The sequence below is a fragment of the Saccoglossus kowalevskii genome, chromosome 21, assembly GCF_978046115.1.
Source record: "Saccoglossus kowalevskii chromosome 21, keSacKowa6.1, whole genome shotgun sequence".
NCBI classification, from domain to species: Eukaryota; Metazoa; Hemichordata; class Enteropneusta; family Harrimaniidae; genus Saccoglossus; species Saccoglossus kowalevskii.
The window spans coordinates 22,431,345-22,452,462 of NC_140661.1; the positions used below are offsets into that span (position 1 = coordinate 22,431,345).

The window sequence follows — 21,118 nt, forward strand, 5'->3', positions numbered from 1 at the left end:
CACCTATTAAAACATACCATCTTACATATTTCGACATTGATTTTGCAAATAAAACATTCGTTTGAATGGTATCGTCACACTGCTGTCATTTGAAATAAAATTTGCACTCTGAGAGAATTTATAAAGCGTTATTAGTGTACTGGAAAATGCCATTCTCTGTAATAGCACGGACTGTGACAAAACGTGAAACCGTGAGTTCTATATAAGTTTGTTGAACGTAAATAATTCCATTACAGCATTAAAACATGAAACTTAGTGCTGATGGTCAATTCAAATAATGGGTCAAATATTTTTTTAGTCTATGAAGACGAATCATGTATATTTTATGTAATAGATTGAGAGTTTCCTGTCACCCAGATTATTTGGAAATCTGTTTTTCAAAGCTAAATTTAGATAGCACCGCAGTTCTATTCAACCCACACATTTATAATTATAAGCAAACGTTGTTTTATTTTAGAATTATCTTGCGAGCATCATTGTTTGTTGTCATCAGAGTACTTCGCTAGGACCTACAGGACTCTATAGTAAACGTGTCGCTCTCCATGACCAACTTCTACAAAGTACCGAAAAATCTAATTGTTGAAAACATCACTACCGGTAAGTTGAAGATTATGAACTGGAACTCGAAGGCCTCAAAACACATTCTGTGCCCAGGAATATAACGGCACACGGCGTTTGAATCAGTCACAGTACCGACCGTTACATCGCGAGTCATCGAATAGTAGCACCGCAAACCAAGGGTCATTCAATAACCAAACACTCCCTTGCTCTGTCCGACTGTGTGCGACCCGAGTCCACGTCGCGAGCTCAGTTTCTATTTACGAAATACCAAATATATTGATACTAATGGGCCCGGCAACGTTAAATTATAATGTGCCACAACGCCATTGAACAATCAATACGTCACTTCCTGAGTCCTATTCGTGAGGTCGTATTTGTGAGGTTCTATTCGTGAGGTATATAGCGTGCGCATACATCAATTGACTGATCGTGGACCCTCAATCACGCCATCAACGGCAGAAATCAGTTGAGAACTGGAAAATGCCAGCCATCATTTAGGGACATGAAATGTAGAAAAATATGAATATCTTCACACATTTCAGGTTGGTAGTGACATAAGTATCTGCCAAAGTGCTCATTGTCAAAAAATGAAATAATAAAAAATACCCATTGCTAAAACATACAGGTAGACCCTTCTCAATTTTTTTTTTTTATTTTGTGCAGATCTCTTAAATTATCTAGTTTTAATATTTTTATAATTGTTAGTAAAACATGTTGTTGTTTTTTACTTCTTGAATTCTGCAGGTTTGATTGTTTTTATAATTAGTATATGGGTACCTCAGTTTGACCTTCCTCAGCCTTTTTAATTCATGAAAATTTCCTGAAAATCTCTACTTCTGATATTTTTTGTCATTTTTGGTAAAAAGTTATATTGAAAATGGCTATCCCAATTGCTTTGATATTTCATATCTACACACTTTGGGTGGACCCAAGTCAAATTTGTTCATTTTGTAACAAGAGCTCATGTAAGCTATTTTGAGGTGACACATTTTGTCAGAAATGTTTGTTTACCGAAAAATAAAAACAAATGATGTCACAGTGCCGATACAATGCATATAAAATAATTTGTTTACATAATAAATGAACAGATGCTGCAAGTTGCGTGTACCACACTGAATTAGGCACAAAAACACAAACACAATACATAATGAAATACATTTTTGTAGCTAAATTGTTTTTATTTTAATAATAGCAGTAACAAACAACACTTATTTGATCTTTGGGACTGAATGACTGTTACTGCGCATATGATAAAATTAAGCGAGTGGGTATTCCTCAAATTACTTGGGACTTGCACATCAAAATTTGTTAAGTTAAACAACCGTGGCACATTAACAAAATTTCTATTTTATTAGAGGGTAACCTGTGCCTAGTTGCAGAGTGTTATACAAGTTCTTTTTTTGCTTTTTGTAAAAAAGTTCAATCATCAAGAAATCTAATCATTTAGGTTGTAGCAGTAGCTGAAGCGCCCTCAACCTTTTCTTCTAATGATTTCTCAGGGACTGTATCAAGTGTTTTTGGAACAACCATTGTTTTAATAATTGGTTCTCGATGTGTCGCCCATGGTGGTACGATCTTGCCGTGTATCCGCCAAGATCCGTATTTGTCCATCAAGTGCTTCTCAAACACAACATATTCTAATACGTCTTTCGGTGATGTCTCGCTCCCCTGCATAATTCGGCCAAATCTGTCGTAAATAGCGAGTGTCTGTGGAGATGTGGAAAATAAAATGAGAATGCAAGAACAATAATTGCAATGGGTTTCATGCAGAGCTAAGAATAACAATCATTCTAGGGGGTCAAAATTTGTATCATCAATAAAACTGATGTCAATATACTAGTAAGTTATTGACCGACCAACCGATTATGTCATCTTCCCACAAAAGTGTTTCATTCAAAATCTGCTCTTTCATTCAAAAGTGCATTTGAATTCTAAGAAAAAATCAAGGAACCATTTTTGGGAGTGAAATTTTTGAGAGTGTGAATTACTGAAACTGAAAATACAAAAGTCAAAAATTACATTTTTTTGTGTTGAATAACAAAAGTGTCAAATTGTCAAAAATATTCCTTGTTTAAAATACTATGGCAATATTCATTTTACCTGTTTGCTGTGAAATCTCACAGTGGCCTGTGCATATGTGTTGCCTTTAGAGATCATATCTGTACACCGGATGTGAACCACTCTGGGCTTTTCTATGGATTCCACCCAGTTCCACCGGACAGTTTTGTACTTGAATCCCCACACCATATCCTGTAACAAAGCATCATGGGATAAATGCATGTTCTCATAGATTGGAAACCATGTGGGGCTTTAGTTATTGGACAATACATGTACAGTGTTTGAGGTCAATACATCTACCCTGTCACCTGACTTGTTTAGTCAAACTAAATAGCATGTGAATAAGAAATATTCCATGTTTTCCCACATTTGGGATGGATCATCTAAACAAACAAACCCACCATAATATTTCATTCAAGTTCATTTTTCATTTTACCTACCTACAAATTACCTACATGTCAGAACTTATTTTCATATCGTTACAATAAACAAAACATTTGTTATCCTGCTTCGTAACCTACTTCATGTATATTCATGAGCAAGAAATTTTTAATGCTGAAATTGAAAACAATTCACATACCGGGTAGCATCTCTCAGTCACCAACTGGTGTAGGACTTGTTTGTTATAACTGTAAAAAAATTAAGCAAATCCGTATTAATGGTATATTCTTTATTCTGCTTTTACGAGTCTAGAACCTACGCTGTATTCCATGGTACATTGCTACTACTATGTCATTATTCATTGAGAATTATACAAACATCACATCCTATGGAATGTTAATCACAGGGAAATGAAATACTTTTTTTTTTGTTCTTTGAAGTTTGTAGAATTTACCAATGTTATTAATATGAAACATAGTTATTCTGATTCATCTGCACAATTTTTATACAATGGTGGTTTTAAAAATAAATAAAGAAACTGTAATTTATGTACAAACAGAATATTCGAATATAACCTGTTGTACTGTAGTGACAAATAAATTTACCAAATTACCAACGTTTTTATTAAAGAGATGACCTGATGGCCAATTTCATTATTCTGACCATTGAAAACACTGTTATTTAACACTTATATGAAAGAGGTATGAATTGCCCAGGATGATCGCAGCATATATGACCCCATTATGTAATGTGACAAACTTGCTATGATGTCATGGGGTTTATTGTTTTATTATTCAGAGCAATATTTTAGGCTTTGTTGTTGTTGTTGTTGTTGTTGTTGTTGTTGTTGTTGTTGTGAAGTTTCATATTTGTATTAAAATTACTTATAGCATGCATGGTTTAATCTTTGAGTAATTAGCGGATATTGTAACAAGTCAATTTTTATCTGGCGCAATTCTTCATTTCGTTTTCATGTGCGCGTAAATTACCTCGAGGCACATGTAAATTGTCCCAACGAGTAATCATGAGGACAGTGTGACAAGAAATTTCCACACAAGCTTTTAAAATGAATCTCTCTTGTCATTGTTGATTTCCTGTTTTCACAATACTTGTCTGTCGCATTCCAAAACAAATGCGCAGTTATCACCTCCATACAAAATCAAAGAAAAACTGTCAAGTGAAATTAGGAAGCGCTCCAGATTTTTATGTTTCGGATTACTGTATACAAATGTTGGCCATTTTGAATTTATAATAAAGTCATTAGCGACATCTTGAATTAGTGAATCAGTGCTCCCGCTAAATTTGCCAAAAAGACCTGCTCACAAAAAAGACATGTTTTACAGCATTTTACAGTATATAGACTCTAGAAATAAAAACTGGATCTTGGTTACATGGGGTTATCCGTACTCACTCTTGTAGGGCACTGTGCGCCTTGATGAATATATGCTGGGCTTGCTTGGCAAAATCTTTTGTGTTAAACTCTGGATCAAATTTTCGGATTTTTCTGAGGTCTACTGTAGAAAAACCTACATGTTTCAATCTTTCTAATCGTTGCTTTGCGCCCTGTAAAAAAAAATATACATAATCTTCAGTGACTGCGTTAAAGGCATAACAATAGTGAAAAGAGACAAATAAAGTATTTGGGTGATACTAGACACAGCCTAATTTGAACACTTCTAGTGTGTCCCATGGCCAAACATCATTTTCACAAAATCTCAAAAATAAGTGGGTAATAAATCTGAAAATAAAATAGCCAAATAAAACCACAATATTGTGATTTCTCAGAGAAAATGATTTCGTGAAATCCACATTAGATTTAACAGTTATGTGTTGATTTTTGAAAAAATTATTCACATTTTGTTTGGAAATAAGCACAGATTTAGATTTCAATTTTGATGTGAAGATGGAAGATTACATTGTGTATTGGCATATTGTTTACCTCAGTACTGAGCGGAGTCGACTTGCCATCCCCTTCTGGTGGTACATAGGGTTGAAAGATATCACCTGGAATGTGCAATGTACAAAGATAGCTCAACTTAATATTAAAATTATACTGTTAAAATCCTATACATGGTTTGTGTTGCAATATTGCAAATTCAAAAATTAATTCTAAAACACAAAGACCTGGGGCGCTTTGTCATGACTATATATGGGACTTTATGAGAATTTTACCTATTGACTCCCTAGGTCAGTCTTTTCAAACCCAACATGGCTGACACTAATGTGCCCTTTTGGCATTTTATTTTGACAAGTTAAAGCGGGAGGGTTGTCACCTGCGCACGAGGGGGAATTGAGTCCCAAGCGATGATAACAATACATGCTACGCAAAGACATATTAGTAAACGCTTGTTTGTGAACAATTACATGCTATGACCACCTGACGTATGTGTAGGTGACGACTCCCTCGCTTTAAAAAAATGCTTTTCAACAGCTTAACAATACAATAAAAATGTCAACTGCTGAATTCAGTGGATGAATGGAGGATTTAAGCATTTTGACTCACAATGAAGCTAATTCACAGGTTTGTAATTGAGACATTTGTGATTTTTGAATCCCTGTCATGAACACTAATAATAACAACTTTCAACTAGGGGGTTGATTTGTAATAAGGATGCCGTTCTTTAAAATTATTCGAGAAGCTGTACTGGGATCTTGGGACTAACGTATTTGATGATATGAACTATGACCCAATTGTTGGAACTATCAAGGATTTACACACACTTCTTATGAAACATACGTTTCATTCTTACCATCGGCCACAGTTGCACTTTCAAAACTGATTGTAATCGGCCAACTACAGTTGGTTATGAAGTTTCAGCTTTATAAGAGAAAATAATTTTTCACCTGTACAACTAATGATGATCTGTCTGTCAGTGTACGATGACTTTGTAGGTTGTTTCATTAACTCGTCAATTCTCTCCAATGTTATATTCCAAGACTCTTTGCGCTTATCTTCATCACTCATCATATGCCAGGGTGTTCGTTTACTGTTTTTGGGTATGGCCCTGACCCATGTTTTTCTAGTTCTTACTGGTATACAGACAGCAGGCAGTGTTTTATGATGAATTTGGATCAAAGCCGTCTGCAGGGTAGGCTGCAAAGATTACATGTGTACATGTAATTACAAGTGTGTGTTGAGTATAATATTAAAAAAACATAAAAATAAATTCTTGAGGATAAATATTCACTGGGTTTATTAATTTTAGAAATCAGATTGCTCTATTAGTAACGTATGCATTTATGTAAATGAAATAGGTGTTTCTATGGTCATTTTCAATGACGTAGTCCCTGTTCAGTTTTTAGTGACTGGCTCAATTACTGAAAATGAAAGATGTAGATAGATTATAATTAAATGAGTGGTGAGTACTTGGCAAGATAAAAATAGCAATAAGATGATTAGATCTCGTATCATATTGCCCAAACACATAAACAACTTGGATATTTTGAATCAAATAACAATTTGAAAATAAAGTGAGTGATGTTCATACAATGTACCAAGTTTGAATGGAATCAGCACCGTGAGGGATGGCTGAGAAACAGTTGATGACATAACAAAAATTCCACCAGTTCACTAACTTTTATTGTAATCAAAAATGAACCCAAGACAACATTCATTATGTCTTGTTTTTGTACCAAATTAAAGCCAATTCTTTAAATAAAATCTTTGAGAAATTTGCAAAAAACTTGTATAACAATATTGGCAGCCAGTCAGGTACTTTGAATTAAGCAATGAAACAAAATGAAGTGCATCCGTAACCCACCAAGAGTGATGTCACTAGCAAGTTTGAATGAAATCATTCAAGAATTGCCTAAGAACAGTTGACATGTTCAAAAGTTGATTTCAAAGCTCAACGTACAGACAAAATAAGTCCAGGCATGTCAGACACAATGATGGATATATTTGCATCATTGCATATTCTCTAAGACAGACCGGAAACGGAAACGAGACAAAAACAAAAGATTTTTCAAGTTATCGTGGGGGAAATAACGTTGCTAAGTATTATCGTCAGGGAAAGCTATTGTTTAAGCTAGTCAGTGATTGGTTGCTGGTAATGTTTGGGTGATTTTGACGTTGCGATTTTGATTTGTGACGTTGGCTTGACTTAGAGAATACTCCTCGTCAGGACATGTATAGTTATATAGGGGGGGTTACAATTACATTGGGCTGGAGTGTTAGGGTTGGGGTTAGCGGTGATGGGGTCCTAAGGAACTCGTTCCCAATTGAAATGCGAGTGCCCCAAGGAACTCTTCCCCCAATAACTTCTCCTACATTATATGTATTAATTAAATTTAACGTAGTATGCAATATCTAATCTGTGAATAGATGCAAATCTGAAAGTTTAAACAATGTTTTCAGTATTTCTTCACAGATCCACATATAGTTGACGGGATGGGGCAAGTCAAAATAAGGATTGGACGGGGCAAGTCAAAATAAGCATTGGACACTTCCAAACGTCATGAAATCATGGGCTACAGTACATCCCAATCGAGCGTCGAGACATGGCTAGTCTTTTCGTCAAATCCCCCTTCACGAAGATCAGGAGACTAATAATAAACAGTTTGTAAAAACAATCCATGTATGCGATCAATGATCCATTATGGCTGTAACTGAGATGCCAAATATTGAAATATATGTGATGTTAAGAGACATACATACCGGACATCGGCAACCCATGCGATGAAACACGGCCGCCGCCATTTTGTATTTTCTAATTTGTATGTTGACTCGGTGTTTCTCTTCTCCTGGTTCAATTTGCGGCTGTGGCAAGTCGTGTGTATAATGCCACCGAATAACATTATATTAAGTAAATGCTACGCCCTCTCTGTCATTAATAAATGGAGATTTTTATTTTTCATTTTGCTAAGGCCAGACTTTTTTTATTCTTGTTTCTCGAGTTTTTATAAGTTATTATTTTTTTTATGGAGGGTGGAAAAAAAAAAATTAATTCGTTTTTTCCGTTAGATTTGTGTGATTCTCAAAGAATTGTAAGTGAGATCATTGATCGGAGAGAGGAAATGAAATAATTGTTCATTCCATGTATAACCTGGTTGGCAATGTTGCCAATTGGGGCAAAGTTTTCAGCATTGATGAGGAATTTCTTGTTTTTTGACAGAGTTTCATGGCATGTCACCACAAACAACGCGCATAAAGTATAGATCTGCACGAGACTTCGGTACTTTGATCATGATAGTCCAATGAAAATCCAACTTGGATTTGTTAGGCGGCGGGCGGAAAAAAATGAAGATAACAATATTTTTTTAGCAATTTTTGCACTCACAAGTCGGCGGGCCCGAGACATTACCCTGAAATAAAATTTTATTTTTATTTCATTTTCGGCTCATTTCATTCGGCGGATACGAGGCGCGGAATGTAAATTTATTATTTTGTGTATACTATAATAAAATTGACTAATAATTCAAAATTACGTACGTATTGGAGACCGTGGCGTGTGTGTTTTAAAATGATGTGTGCATTTTTAAAACTGCGTGACTCTGCGTTTTAATGGTGTGTGTTTCAAAATGACTGATGTGTGTATGTATTCATTAAATGTATGTGCATTAAAAAATGATGTGTGTATTTTAAATGGCGGTTGTATTTTAAAAAAATATGTGTGTTTAAAAAATGAAGTTTTAAAAATTATGTATGTTTAAAAAAATGACGTGTGTGTATTAAAAAAGATGTGTTTATTAAAATGACGTGTGTTTAAAAACGACGTGTGTGTTTTAAAAATTATAAGTATATTAAAATGACGTGTGTGTTTTAAAATGTGTGTATTAAATGACGTGTGTTTAAAAACGACGTGCGTGTTTCAAAATGACGTGTGTGTTTTAAAAATTATGTGTATATTAAAATGACGTGTGTGTTTTAAAATTATATGTATATTAAAATGACGTGTGTATTAAAAATGTGTATATTAAATGACGTGTGTTTAAAAACGACGTGTGTGTTTTAAAATGACGTGTGTGTTTTAAAAATTATATGTATATTAAAATGACGTGTGTGTTTTATAATAACGTGTGTTTAAAAACGACGTGTGTGTTTAAAAACTACGTGTGTATTTTAAAAAAATGTTTGTTGAAAACTGACGTGTTTTTTTTTTAAATGACGTGTGTGAGGTCGAATGAAAATGTGTGTGTGTAAAAAGAAAAAAAAACACGCGTGCATTAACCTTTTTACGCCTGTAGGAGGCGTTATTTTCGAATGATTATTTTTTCGTGTGTGTGATAAAAAAACGCGTGCATTAACCTTTTTACGCCTGTGTGTTTTATTCTAGTACACAGAATAATAAATTTACATTCCGCGCCTCGTAGGCGGGTTCGCGAAACAAGGGATAATAAAATTCTGGTCTAAATATCTCAAGATGAATTAGGGAAAAGCTGTATATGGGAGATGTTTGCTTAAATTTATTATGTTCTCAATTATCACACTCACAAAATCCAGGGAGCACTCAGAAATGTCGGCGAGATTGTTATAAATAAATAAATAGAACAAGCAACTGAAAAATACATATTTCATAAATAAAACAAACTCGCAGTTGAGCTTATCCTATACGGGATTGGCTGTGGACCATTAGAAACTCTGGGTAAAAATATTTTTCCCTGCACTAAGTTTTGTGCTAATTTGTTCTACCAATGTGTGAAATATTTTTTAGGCATGCAGTTGTAGTACTCAGGCTCTCGCAGCACATGTAGAATGTTGTGTAAACAAACACAATAGGTATAATGCACTTGTTGCTTACGTCGAATTTGGACCGTTATCAATAGCGACTGACGTGGCACCACGATCACATTCGATTTAGGGGAGACACATGGTTATTTGTGGTTGGGGAATAATTATTAGTATTAATTAGTTTATTACGTAAAACCAAGAACCCATAATACCATGATATCGCATTATTTTGTGTATAACAGTGACGTATCTTGAGAAACTTGTCCTAATATTTTTACAAAAATTGCGATTTTTAGAACAATTCCGTGGAACACAGTCTTAAATAAAGATTGAATTTTTTCGCAATTTTTAAAAGCCGGATTTTTGAAATAATGCAAGACAACAAAAAGCATCCCACCAGTCACAGTATTTAATGTAGCCTATGTCACCAGCCTTGATATAAGGCATAATACCTCTGCCATAGACACATGTGTTAAAAGCGTAAAAAACTGTAAAAATGGCCACTATCACATAGAAATACATCCACAATTGTTTCGAAAATTACCCCCTCCCACTTTCAATATGCCTATATTGCCCAGGGGTACAATTTATTGCAAAATTAATAAATTCTGGGTAGTAGCATTTATGTGTAGGCTTCTTTCTACCTTAACAAAGCACATGGCAGAATAAAACAGTTACGCATTGTACTAGCGATAATCGCTCAGACTATACGTTGTGTCATGTTTTACCCACACTCTCACCATATGGGTGATATAAGTTCTATGTGAAAATATCGGACTATTATAAATTAAATTTATGTTATTTCATCAATTAATTATAAACTGAGCTGTTTTCCTATAATTATTCCAGTAAAATTAAGAGCTAACATACATATCGCATCACTCATATGAAGCAGTCCGTAAAAAAAGACTGATACGGCTTCAAAGATCGTGACATAAAACTGATAGAAAACCCATCAAATCATATTCTTGCACTGCTGGGCGGCATGCATCATATTCTTTCACGCAAAATAATATATAACTAATAAAACTATGGTAACTATGTCTAACATTAATCTATTATCTGTTGCAAAACACAAATGCATTTGTGCATAATACGTGCCGCATACAACGGAATCGCTGGGTAATGGAACTTGAGTACAGTCGTGAGATTAACGCTCATTCTCCTTCGCAGAGTCCTTGCGGTTAACACCCCTAAAGTATTCAGACGTCGAAGTTTATCGTGTGACTTATAGTTTAATACTTGCCGTGGGATTTTACTAAGGGCACTGAGAGTGAGTCTGTTATACTGAATAATAAAACTGTTTGCTGGATGAACACTGCAGTTAAGTCGAGGCATATATACAAGGCAGAAGGGTCGGTTAGCGAATCAGGCATAATCCTGTGAGCAGCTTCGTATTGACTCAAACTGTGTGTTGTTTGCGGAAGAATACTAACAGAAGGTTTTATTATATGTTTATACTGTAGTTATCCTCATTCATTCGTTATACCATATCTCAGTAACTAAATATATATACAATGTATAATATTAATGTTGCGGATGTAAGTGCGTATTCAACCTGCGATGGCGTCATATGTGACGTGCAACCGAAATCTTCGTTTAATAAATAATTTGCGGCAGCACAAAATATGATCGCGTATACGCGGAACTTTCACACCACTGTCGGCCATCCGGGGATTAGGTATTACGCGGAAACTGTACTTTCCGCGGGATATAGCAAAAGATGGTGTAATTTTTCTACAAGTCTTACGCTAATGACACGTACATACGCCTGTTGGGGGAGATTCGAGTAACACGTCGTGTTTATAAAATATAATAAGAAGTCAGTCCTTGCAATACTGTGTGAAAATGAACTTTATTGGAACCAATTAAATGAATTCACAGGTAATCCAATTTCGAATGTACACTTTTTTTAAATGTGGTGTGTCAGAAAGTCATTGAACCGGCGGTACATTAGAATCGAAGCAAATGTCAATGTATATTGGATATTACGTGTCGTGTTTACATGTATTTAGTAAACGCAATATTGCAATATGGCCGCTGCGAGGTAAACGTACTTCTACCCAATTTTATTAGTTTTCTGTTGTCACAAAGATACGACGACTGACACCCCCAGAGAAAAATAAAGTAGAATCTGGGATACACGTGTCATGGTTGCACTCTTATCTTTACTGTGTGTGAGTGCAGCGTTTGCTAACATGGTTACCTAGCAACAATCAAGAATTCTACAGATTTGTTTTAATGGCAACTAAATTGCGTTTTAGGCATTGCTTTGCATTCCTAAACCGCTGTGATGCCCCTCCCCCAAGCACTCAATGACAGAAAGCCTGGCATGGTATTGCTAATCACCTGGCTGGGAGCGCTGGTTAGGGTGAGGGGAGAGCTAGGGGCGCTTCTCCACTTATTCTAACCTTTTTTTCTACCGACGACGTCACTGAGATTAGCATTAACCATCCTCAACTGAAAGTAGGCATGGATACATATAACATGGTCAGGGTCTAAAACGGACGCCCAAGGCAGTGTCATCCTCATCGGGGCGATTGATTCCCCCGCTCAGTCTATGGTCATAGTATTTGGGGATTATTGGGAAGAACTACTTAGCTTGGCAATTCGGTGTAAATTATGGGATTTATCAATCACAACGACAATTACCAGAAAAAGTAAAAAAAAAAAAAACATCACTTATGGGAACAAAAAAAATAAATTTAAATAACACCAAAAATAACAAACCAGGGAAAAAAACTGACGACATACAGAGAATTCAAGAAAATGTTTGAAATGGAATGCTATTTTATAACAACTTGCCTTTTTTTTACGAAAATCAAAGAAAAAAATTATATGAAGAAGCCGAAAGAGAATAAATGATTCCACAAATTTGACAGAAGAGAACAAATTTATATAATGATACTGGGAAATAAAAACATTGCAATGAATATAGCATTGGGCAAATTTATAAAAAAAAAAGATCATGAGAAACCGACACTTGTCGACTTAGCATAACCACAATATTTTTAAACATCGCATTAAAATAAGACCGCAGCACCCCATAGCATAAGCATAGATTTAGTGTAATGTATTTCCGTATGTTAATAGACAGTGAATCTTGTAATTTGTAAATGTAATTTTGTAATTTTATCTTTTATTGTTAATCATTTGTTTATTGTCTTGTAGCTTTGATGACCTTACTGCAGTACTTTCCAAAGTCAATGTTTTGTAAATGACATGTATTGTGAGCCAGATAATCCTGATTTTCACACACCGACTCTTCCGTCAACATATAATATGACCTCGTGTCACATTCGACATAGACCCTACAATATATTATATAGTCTCGGCATTAACTAACACTTGTATGTGAGGGCGCTGCTATATAGATGTGTTATATCACACTTAAGGAATAATTCACGCCACATGATCATGGTTTGGTGAATATTATGAATTATATAGCTATCGCGGGATTAGTTGTATTTTATTTCCAGTGGATTAAGACATAAAATCGTATTACAACTTGTTTTGAGGCACAGACCTAGCATACACAGCTGTTGATACAAATGGTAACTCGAACTCTTGGTTTTATCATTGACATCAAAACAACAAACGTTTTGGTCGATCCTTTTACTGTCACGTGACAAATGTATAAACAATGACTTTCCATGATGTACGAACTTGCCAGTAGACTACATCTCGGCTTTCGTACAATATACGCGGACCGTGCACTCATAACGCATTGATCGAAACACCGCCTTACCCTTGCCCCACAATTTAATGTTGGCCATGACAGTGAAATCATCGAAAGTAAAGCAAGACTAAACGAGGAACGGCAGAAAATACCCATTTCTGAAAATATGCTCGTACAATTTACCATGGCGATGAGTGGTCTAACTAGTATTGCTGTTGCCGTTGACTGGGACTGATATAATCAGTGGAATCTTTACATATGGACATACATATTCAATTAAAATGTAACCTAGAAGGCATGTATCTCATACGTCGATATTCTATATTTAAAAAAAGGAAAAAAAAACACTAATGGACACATTACACTTTTCAACAGCTGTTCCATGATCTTTTCCTTAAATTACCTATCTAAAGACATTACGTATACAGATCAAAATGTCTTGATGGATTGTTTATGCGTCTCGGGCTGAATTACACAGCTCAATCCTTTCAAAGCTTCGTTATCGTTTTGATCTGTACGTCAACGAACAAAGATTATGTTTCCGAGAGATATTACTATAATCTAAATGACGATCGACTACACGACCAAACACAGTTATCGGTTTAAACGATAGTGCCTTCACCCTAATACGTCATTTGATGTCACAAACACGCTGTGTTACTAAAGGGTTCGATGCATAGGGATTGTGTATAATTATGTAAATTAGCTAATTAAGATGTAACGTACGTCATAATCATTTGTTCTAATATCACTGGATAAGAATGACACACATTTCTGTGCGCTGAAAACGTGAGCTTGGGAGAATTTGAAATGACGTCTCAAATATTTGAGTTTTTGTCACACGCATTTTAGCCGACATGAATTGTGATGAATAATTCTAATATGGCTAAAATATTGAGATAATGGCGTATTTTAATGTGGAAAACCATCATGTTAATAGTCTAATCTGATTTATTACACTGAACTGACATAATATAAGATATAAACATGTCTTTGTTCAAACTCAGATTACTTCTCTGTGTGCCTTTAAAACTTAATCATCAAATGATTATAAAACAAATCGTAGGTTCCTAATCACTTGCAGTAAATTCGTTATACAGTTTTACAAAGGTTAGAAAGGTCAAATATGCCGTTATGTGAAGTTGGGTACGACTGTTAGTGTAGCAATTCCTATCGCCTTCTGGTTACATTGCACCGGGCGAAAATTGCAGTTGCAGTTTCTATTGCACCACCATCAACGTGTAATAAATGCAATGTAATTAATGTGTAATGAAAAACCCTAGGTCAAAATAACACAAGCTAAAACTATTTATATGCTTGTTATGGTTCAAACTTCCATTTAATATCCGGCTCAACATGGTAAATTACACAAGCACATTTTGTTTCGTATATACATGTATAATACTACCACTATACTTATTAACGAATTTAAACCCAAAAAACATTATTACATACTATTGTGGAGTAATCTGAAAGACTGCACGAGGAACTAACTACGATCTATTGTACCCCTGTTGGCATTTACCAGTTTTATATCATGCAAAATTGAGAGTTGTCATGTAATCTGGGGGGATGGACTGAAAACTAGCCAGGACCTCTTTACGGTATCACGCTATATGACCATATATGGTCATTTGATATATTTGTATCTTAAATGTTTTTCTTGTTCGATGCCTTTAATATAGCAATGTCTTGTCTGTTCTTTGTCCCAGGGCAACCGTGCGCCAAGATTCATTGAAATCCGACTATAGGAACTTAAAATTATGGTGACAGACGTACAAACACACATACAGGCTAATCCCAAAGACTCTTTTTTGAGTTTAAAAAAGAGGGGGGCATTAACATCAGAGAAGGCAATAATACAAGTTAGTATTGCCCCCAGAATGCGATAGGAGCTAGGTGTTACTGCAATAAAACTATTATTATACATCTGCCACCGAACGCCATAGGTTATAGCTTGTCGTAATTGTGCGGTATTGTACCATATTAGGAAATATAATAATAATAACAATGACCGGACCTTACATAAAGAAGTTCGCTAAGTTTGTTATAAACTTTTTAGATTTCGGCATTCTAATGATGTATCGTTGGGAGAACACTGGGTCTAACGAATGCCCACTCTAAAAGGAGAAGCATTGATATAAAAAAACTTTCTGAACAAATTAGTGTCACATTGCGAAGCAGTTGTATTATTGTCATTATAATAAATATTGTAATGTACTTCTGTGCGTGCCAAACACAACTAACCTAGGGAGTTCGTAGTGACGTGAGTAAAATAGTCCTTCTATAAATGCACAAGGGAAGATCCTAACGGCTATACAGAAAACAGTGTAAGAGTCTGATATGAATTTTAGATCAACCTTAATAGGAAATGTTTCATATAGAATATTGATTTTGTAATATTGTTCATGTTCTTCCTTCATCGTTGAATAAATATCCCGCAAGCGATTTAGTGACTTTATGATCCCTAGATACTGACAACTACGTGGATAGCTTGCGATACTGTTCGCATGTCAAAGGCTGCAAACCAAAATATGACGATCGAAAAAGTTGATCCCGTCTGTCATTCCTTACCTATGCTGAGAGCATTAAATAACCCGGGTGTCTTCTTTGAATGAGATCAACGGATGGGTGTATCCACACGAAAATCTTTGTAAAGACGAAAGTTTATTCCATTTCTACTGTAAGCGGGCGCATGGGATAGGGTCCTTATACTTTCCGTTTTTTATCAATGCGCACCTGACACAATGTAGAAAACACGCTTAAAGATATGTTATATAGATTTACATCATCTCACGCTGAACGTTCTCACCCGAAAACTTTGTATAAAGAGTAAATCAGAGTAAATTTAATTTTCTAGTTTATTCAGTTATTTTGTTCATTATATTTATCTGACAAATCAGTTTGGGATTACTTTATTATTTTTGTTTCTCTCTCAAAAAAAGGAATCGCCGTTGTACAGCGACACGACTACTTACTCGTGCTTACATATAAATTTTTGTACATATATTAAATGCAAAGGTTACCTGGCTACAATTCCACGATATTCAATCAAGTGAACAATACACGTCACAATAAACGTCATTTTTGTAAAATACAACTTTTAAGAGCCAACATTGAATTCTCAATCTTGTTATTGAACTAGGTCTACAAATAATCGCTTCTTTGTCCCACCGTGTTTCTTTCCCCCCGCCCGTCTTTATTCTCTTCATTCGTTTGACGGAAGAGGGAATAAAGTTCGTTCATCATCTTCGCTGTCAGGCTGTTTTGCTAACAACAAATCTTGCCTTAATTAAACGTCACTGCTATTTAACAATATGTGGTATAACTTACAATACAAAGAAAGCAATAAATAGCTAGACGCAATGTAAATGTTACAAATAAAGAACAAATGGAATAAAAGAGCCATTAAAAATACCGACTAGATTGTTCAATTACTGGACTCACACGAAATATCAATAAACGATATTGAGAACTGCACTATACTGTGCACTTGTTATAACTACAACATGTTCAATATTTCAAACCACGCCAGCACTGTTCAGGGTGGTTCGTAAAATAAAATGGTATGATTTGGCAGCCTTCATACCCCGGCAGACTCGGTGATCTTAGAACAAGCTAGTTTCTCTATTTTACCCACCGGTTTCCTATCTTTATAACATAGGTTTCGTTATTCGTATATAATACGCCTTATGACAACGGCACTTCTATTCATACGAATTATATTTTGCAATTTCATAATTTGTGGCCCTTACATCTGTATCGCATTTTTACTATGAAACATTGAAGCGCGGGAGTCGTCACCTGCGCATGCGTCAGATGGCCATAGCGTGTCATTGTTTATAAACAAGCATCTAGCCATGAACCTTTGCGTTTTTAGAGTGTGTTGTTATCGTCGTTTGGAACTCAATTCCCACGCGTGCGCAGGTGACGACCCTTCCGCTTTAACTTACTAGTATTCCAGCATCGGGACAGTAACGGGATGTCGTTTTTAAGGACACATGTCTAACCAATAAGATGAATGAAACTGATGTTTCTATAGCCAAGTGCGAACACTCTAAATTGAGGAAGTATCACATGATTTCCCAATCTCAAATTCCAGCTATCCAGGATATTATTTGAACCTTCGTATTGTGTTTGGGTGTTGGCTTCCGGAATTTCCCTTATTCATTCATTAATGTCAGACCATTGATGAATATAATCATAGTCGGGGATTCAAGAGTAAAATATTGGCAGTTAAATGAGTGAAATACATGTGAGATTTATTGAAATAATTAACAAAAGAGAATACATATTATTAATTATGTTCAACAGAAGGTGTTCATTATAACTGTCATGTTGATATCAGACGAACGTTCAATCATTGTCCTTTATTTGTTCTCATTACAAAACACTTAGACAGGGGTTAATGATTCCTGCCCTTTGCAGCAATCTGGGCTGACCGGTGGAATTATATTGCGGCGATCATAGTCATAGTCAGGCTGTTGCCAAGCAAAGGTCAATCTCGGCGACGTTGCACTAGAAGGTTTGTTGGTTACACTGACTCTCGGACTTCCGGATGACGATAGCTCTAAATAAGCCGGCTGCACTTCGACATAACTTCCACATTTGGTATCCGACAAACTGTAAGTATTTGCTTTGCTCAGAGAATCTCGATCAGCATATGACATTACGGAGACATTGGGCCTATTCCCGTAACCTTGTTCAGCGGATATCATGGCGATACTTGATCGATTCCCGTCATCAGCCATCGTAACATGTCTACGCCGTGACATATGGGAGAAATGCGACCTTTGACAACAGAGTACGGAGCAAAATACCTTCCTGTACGTCTCATTTATAAGCCCATAAACTAGCGGGTTTACGCCAGTCAGTAAGTACAACATGAACAAAAGAAGTTTTTCAAGGTGCTTGTTAAAACGAGTGTTATATGAAGCTTCCACAAACATACTCAGGGCGACTGGCATCCAGAGCACAGCGTATACACTGAATACCAGAACCAACATGCGGGTTAATTTACCTTGTTCCGGTCGTTCCGCCGTCTGAGACCCGATTAATGTAACGCGCGATGTTATGGACGCCATAGAAGTCGAGGATAATCGTCGCGTATCGGAAACACGGGGGAGAGCTAACCGCGGGTTAAAACTGGAATCTGATAACCTAGGAAGTAGTTCGGACATGCGCTTCCCTGCGCGAGATTCACGCATGTTAGACATGTGCGGGCTGCCGGCTCCTTCTGCAATCACCAACGCCGACGTCTGTATTAGCGCCTTCGCCGTGTTTTTTATTCTACGCGAATTTTGACGAACTGCAAGGAATATGTTCCAATAGCAGTACACCATGAGCAAAAAAGGCACTATTGTGGAAACAGTTACGAAGAAGATGGTATTAGAAGGGCTTGTATCGGGCCCGATGAAACACAAATTTCTCCCCGTATCGTACGTGTACTCCCCCCATCCCAGAAGAGGCAATACAGCTGTTGCGATGGCAACCGTCCACAAGAAGTAAATTGCTTTTTTCGCACGCCGTTTAGAGAATCGAACTGCGTATGTCTGGGCGTGAACGATCATATAATATCGATTAACAGAGATAAACAATAAAGTCCAGAGCATTCCGCAGATGCAGCTGGATATGAGAAACCCGGTGAAATGGCAGAGTCTAGTCCCTAATATCCAGTCATCTGCGGCAATCGCGATGGTGATAAACGGCACTGATATAACACACAACAATAGGTCGGACACTGTGAGGTTCAACACGAGAAGATTCGTTACCGTTCGGAGCTTTGGCTTCTTTAATAAGATTATCAGCACCATGCAGTTGGTTGTCATGGATACACCGGTGATGATCCATAGTAGTGGGATCTCAAGCCAGGCTAGTGAGTAACTACTGTCTGGGTGGGGCAATTGGAACGTTGTTACGTTACCCTGTGTATTGTTAATATCCGTATGCGGTACGTCTGGCATTTTGTTATACGCACATACGCACACCTCTAACGAGAATTAATCACCATTCGGCTCCCACGAATTTGTCACACACGTCGATAGCACTCGTACGACCCGCTGTGGGTGGCCAATATAATGGAAGGAGCGTTCGACGATAACTACCAAATCATACAGGAAAAACTATCCATCATTCATTGATATCCTCTTCTCTTCGTCGAAACTCGCAAATGATCAGACGCGAATTCCAGCGACATGCAGACTGCCGGCAGTGCGCTCAATATGAGCACAATACCCGTAGACTTTTCGCAATAGTTAATTCCATGTGTATCGCCCACGAGTTTGAGCTGCCTAGCTTTGATCCATGCCGTGGCTAGCTGTTAATATTTAAAGCCATCGGGAATCTGAAATGGAGAAGAAAAAATATCTCTACTGAATTATGAAACGATATTGAAAGATGTACAATTGTATATCGAGTTGCTCTATGAGATAATATAACACGTGTAACTGCCAAACTGGCGGTAACGCATATTTTAAGACGTGCTTACAAGACACGGAAAAGCGAAATCGCAGATGGTGAATTGTAGGTTTCTTACAACATATTTCGAAAAATTTAGAGTCTAACACACGATTTGTTTCAGTAATGTTCAAATAAAGACAATTGTGTGTGTATGAATTCAAATTCGTTACGGGTAGCTGCATAATAATAGACCGTTTACGCAATCATGCCTGTACAATACGAGACAACATTAATAAATAAATAAATAAATAAATAAATAAATAAATAAATAAATAAATAAATAAATAAATAAATAAATAAATCGCGCTAGTGATGATTTGAATAATATCTCAGCGTTGATTGTGCAATCAGTTTTGCAACTAGTCAACAATTGAATGCATTTCCTGTTTCTGATTGCAAGCTTCTGGCTATTCTAATAGTGTATCGCCATCTGTCACATAAACGTTCTTTTCAGAAAAAAAAAATCCTAAACAGAATAACAAAACAAAGCACACAGATATTTTTGTTAAATTTAATAATCACCATTTATTACAGCTTGTGTGTTATATATGAAAATCATGCCCGATTATCACATATAATAAACTACGTCATATTGTTCCATACGTAATACGAAAACCTATTGTTAGACGCGTAAAGAGCTACACCAAAAATGTTACAAGCGTATTGCGGAAATTACGCACTATTGTTACACGCGTAAAGAGCTACACCAAAAATGTTACAAGCGTATTGCGGAAATTACGCACTATTGTTACACGCGTAAAGAGCTACACCAAAAATTTTACAAGCGTATTGCGGAAATTACGCACTATTGTTACACGCGTAAAGAGCTACACCAAAAATGTTACAAGCGTATTGCGGAAATTACGCACTATTGTTACACGCGTAAAGAGCTACACCAAAAATGTTACAAGCGTATTGCGGAAATTACGCACTATTGTTACACGCGTAAAGAGCTACACCAAAAATGTTACAAGCGTATTGCGGAAATTACGCACTATTGTTACACGCGTAAAGAGCTACACCAAAAATGTTACAAGCGTATTGCGGAAATTACGCACTATTGTTACACGCGTAAAGAGCTACACCAAAAATGTTACAAGCGTATTGCGGAAATTACGCACTATTGTTACACGCGTAAAGAGCTACACCAACAATGTTACAAGCGTATTGCGGAAATTACGCACTATTGTTACACGCGTAAAGAGCTACACCAAAAATGTTACAAGCGTATTGCGGAAATTACGCACTATTGTTACACGCGTAAAGAGCTACACCAAAAATGTTACAAGCGTATTGCGGAAATTACGCAC

General features: G+C 36.3%; 2 protein-coding genes across 2 annotated transcripts; both read right to left on the bottom strand.

Annotated features, from left to right (window-relative positions):
* Positions 1 to 1,714: 1,714 nt before the first annotated feature.
* Positions 1,715 to 7,724, bottom strand: LOC100368952 (large ribosomal subunit protein mL45-like). The gene is made up of 7 exons (XM_085495343.1): positions 7,658 to 7,724; positions 5,845 to 6,094; positions 4,940 to 5,004; positions 4,412 to 4,563; positions 3,200 to 3,248; positions 2,662 to 2,811; positions 1,715 to 2,268 (listed from the first exon to the last, which is right to left on the bottom strand). The coding sequence occupies exons 1-7, from the start codon at positions 7,697 to 7,699 to the stop codon at positions 2,005 to 2,007; spliced, it is 972 nt and encodes a 323-aa protein (XP_085351469.1). The 5' UTR covers positions 7,700 to 7,724; the 3' UTR covers positions 1,715 to 2,004.
* A 9,866-nt stretch (positions 7,725 to 17,590) lies between these two features.
* On the bottom strand, positions 17,591 to 19,620 carry LOC102807113 (G protein-coupled receptor 161B-like). The gene has a single exon (XM_006821181.3). It carries the CDS (start codon positions 19,310 to 19,312, stop codon positions 17,744 to 17,746), a length of 1,569 nt encoding a protein of 522 aa, XP_006821244.1. The 5' UTR covers positions 19,313 to 19,620; the 3' UTR covers positions 17,591 to 17,743.
* Between the last annotated feature and the right edge of the window lie 1,498 nt (positions 19,621 to 21,118).

Excerpts from the sequence above, each read along its gene's own strand:
- LOC100368952 (XM_085495343.1), bottom strand. The coding sequence starts at position 7,699 with ATGGCGGCGGCCGTGTTTCATCGCATGGGTTGCCGATGTCCG. Across the intron at positions 5,005-5,844 it reads GATCATCATTAGTTGTACAG|GTGATATCTTTCAACCCTAT; the intron begins GTGAAAAATTAT and ends TGCACATTCCAG. Across the intron at positions 4,564-4,939 it reads CGACTCCGCTCAGTACTGAG|GGCGCAAAGCAACGATTAGA; the intron begins GTAAACAATATG and ends TTTTTTTTACAG.
- LOC102807113 (XM_006821181.3), bottom strand. The coding sequence starts at position 19,312 with ATGCCAGACGTACCGCATACGGATATTAACAATACACAGGGTAACGTA.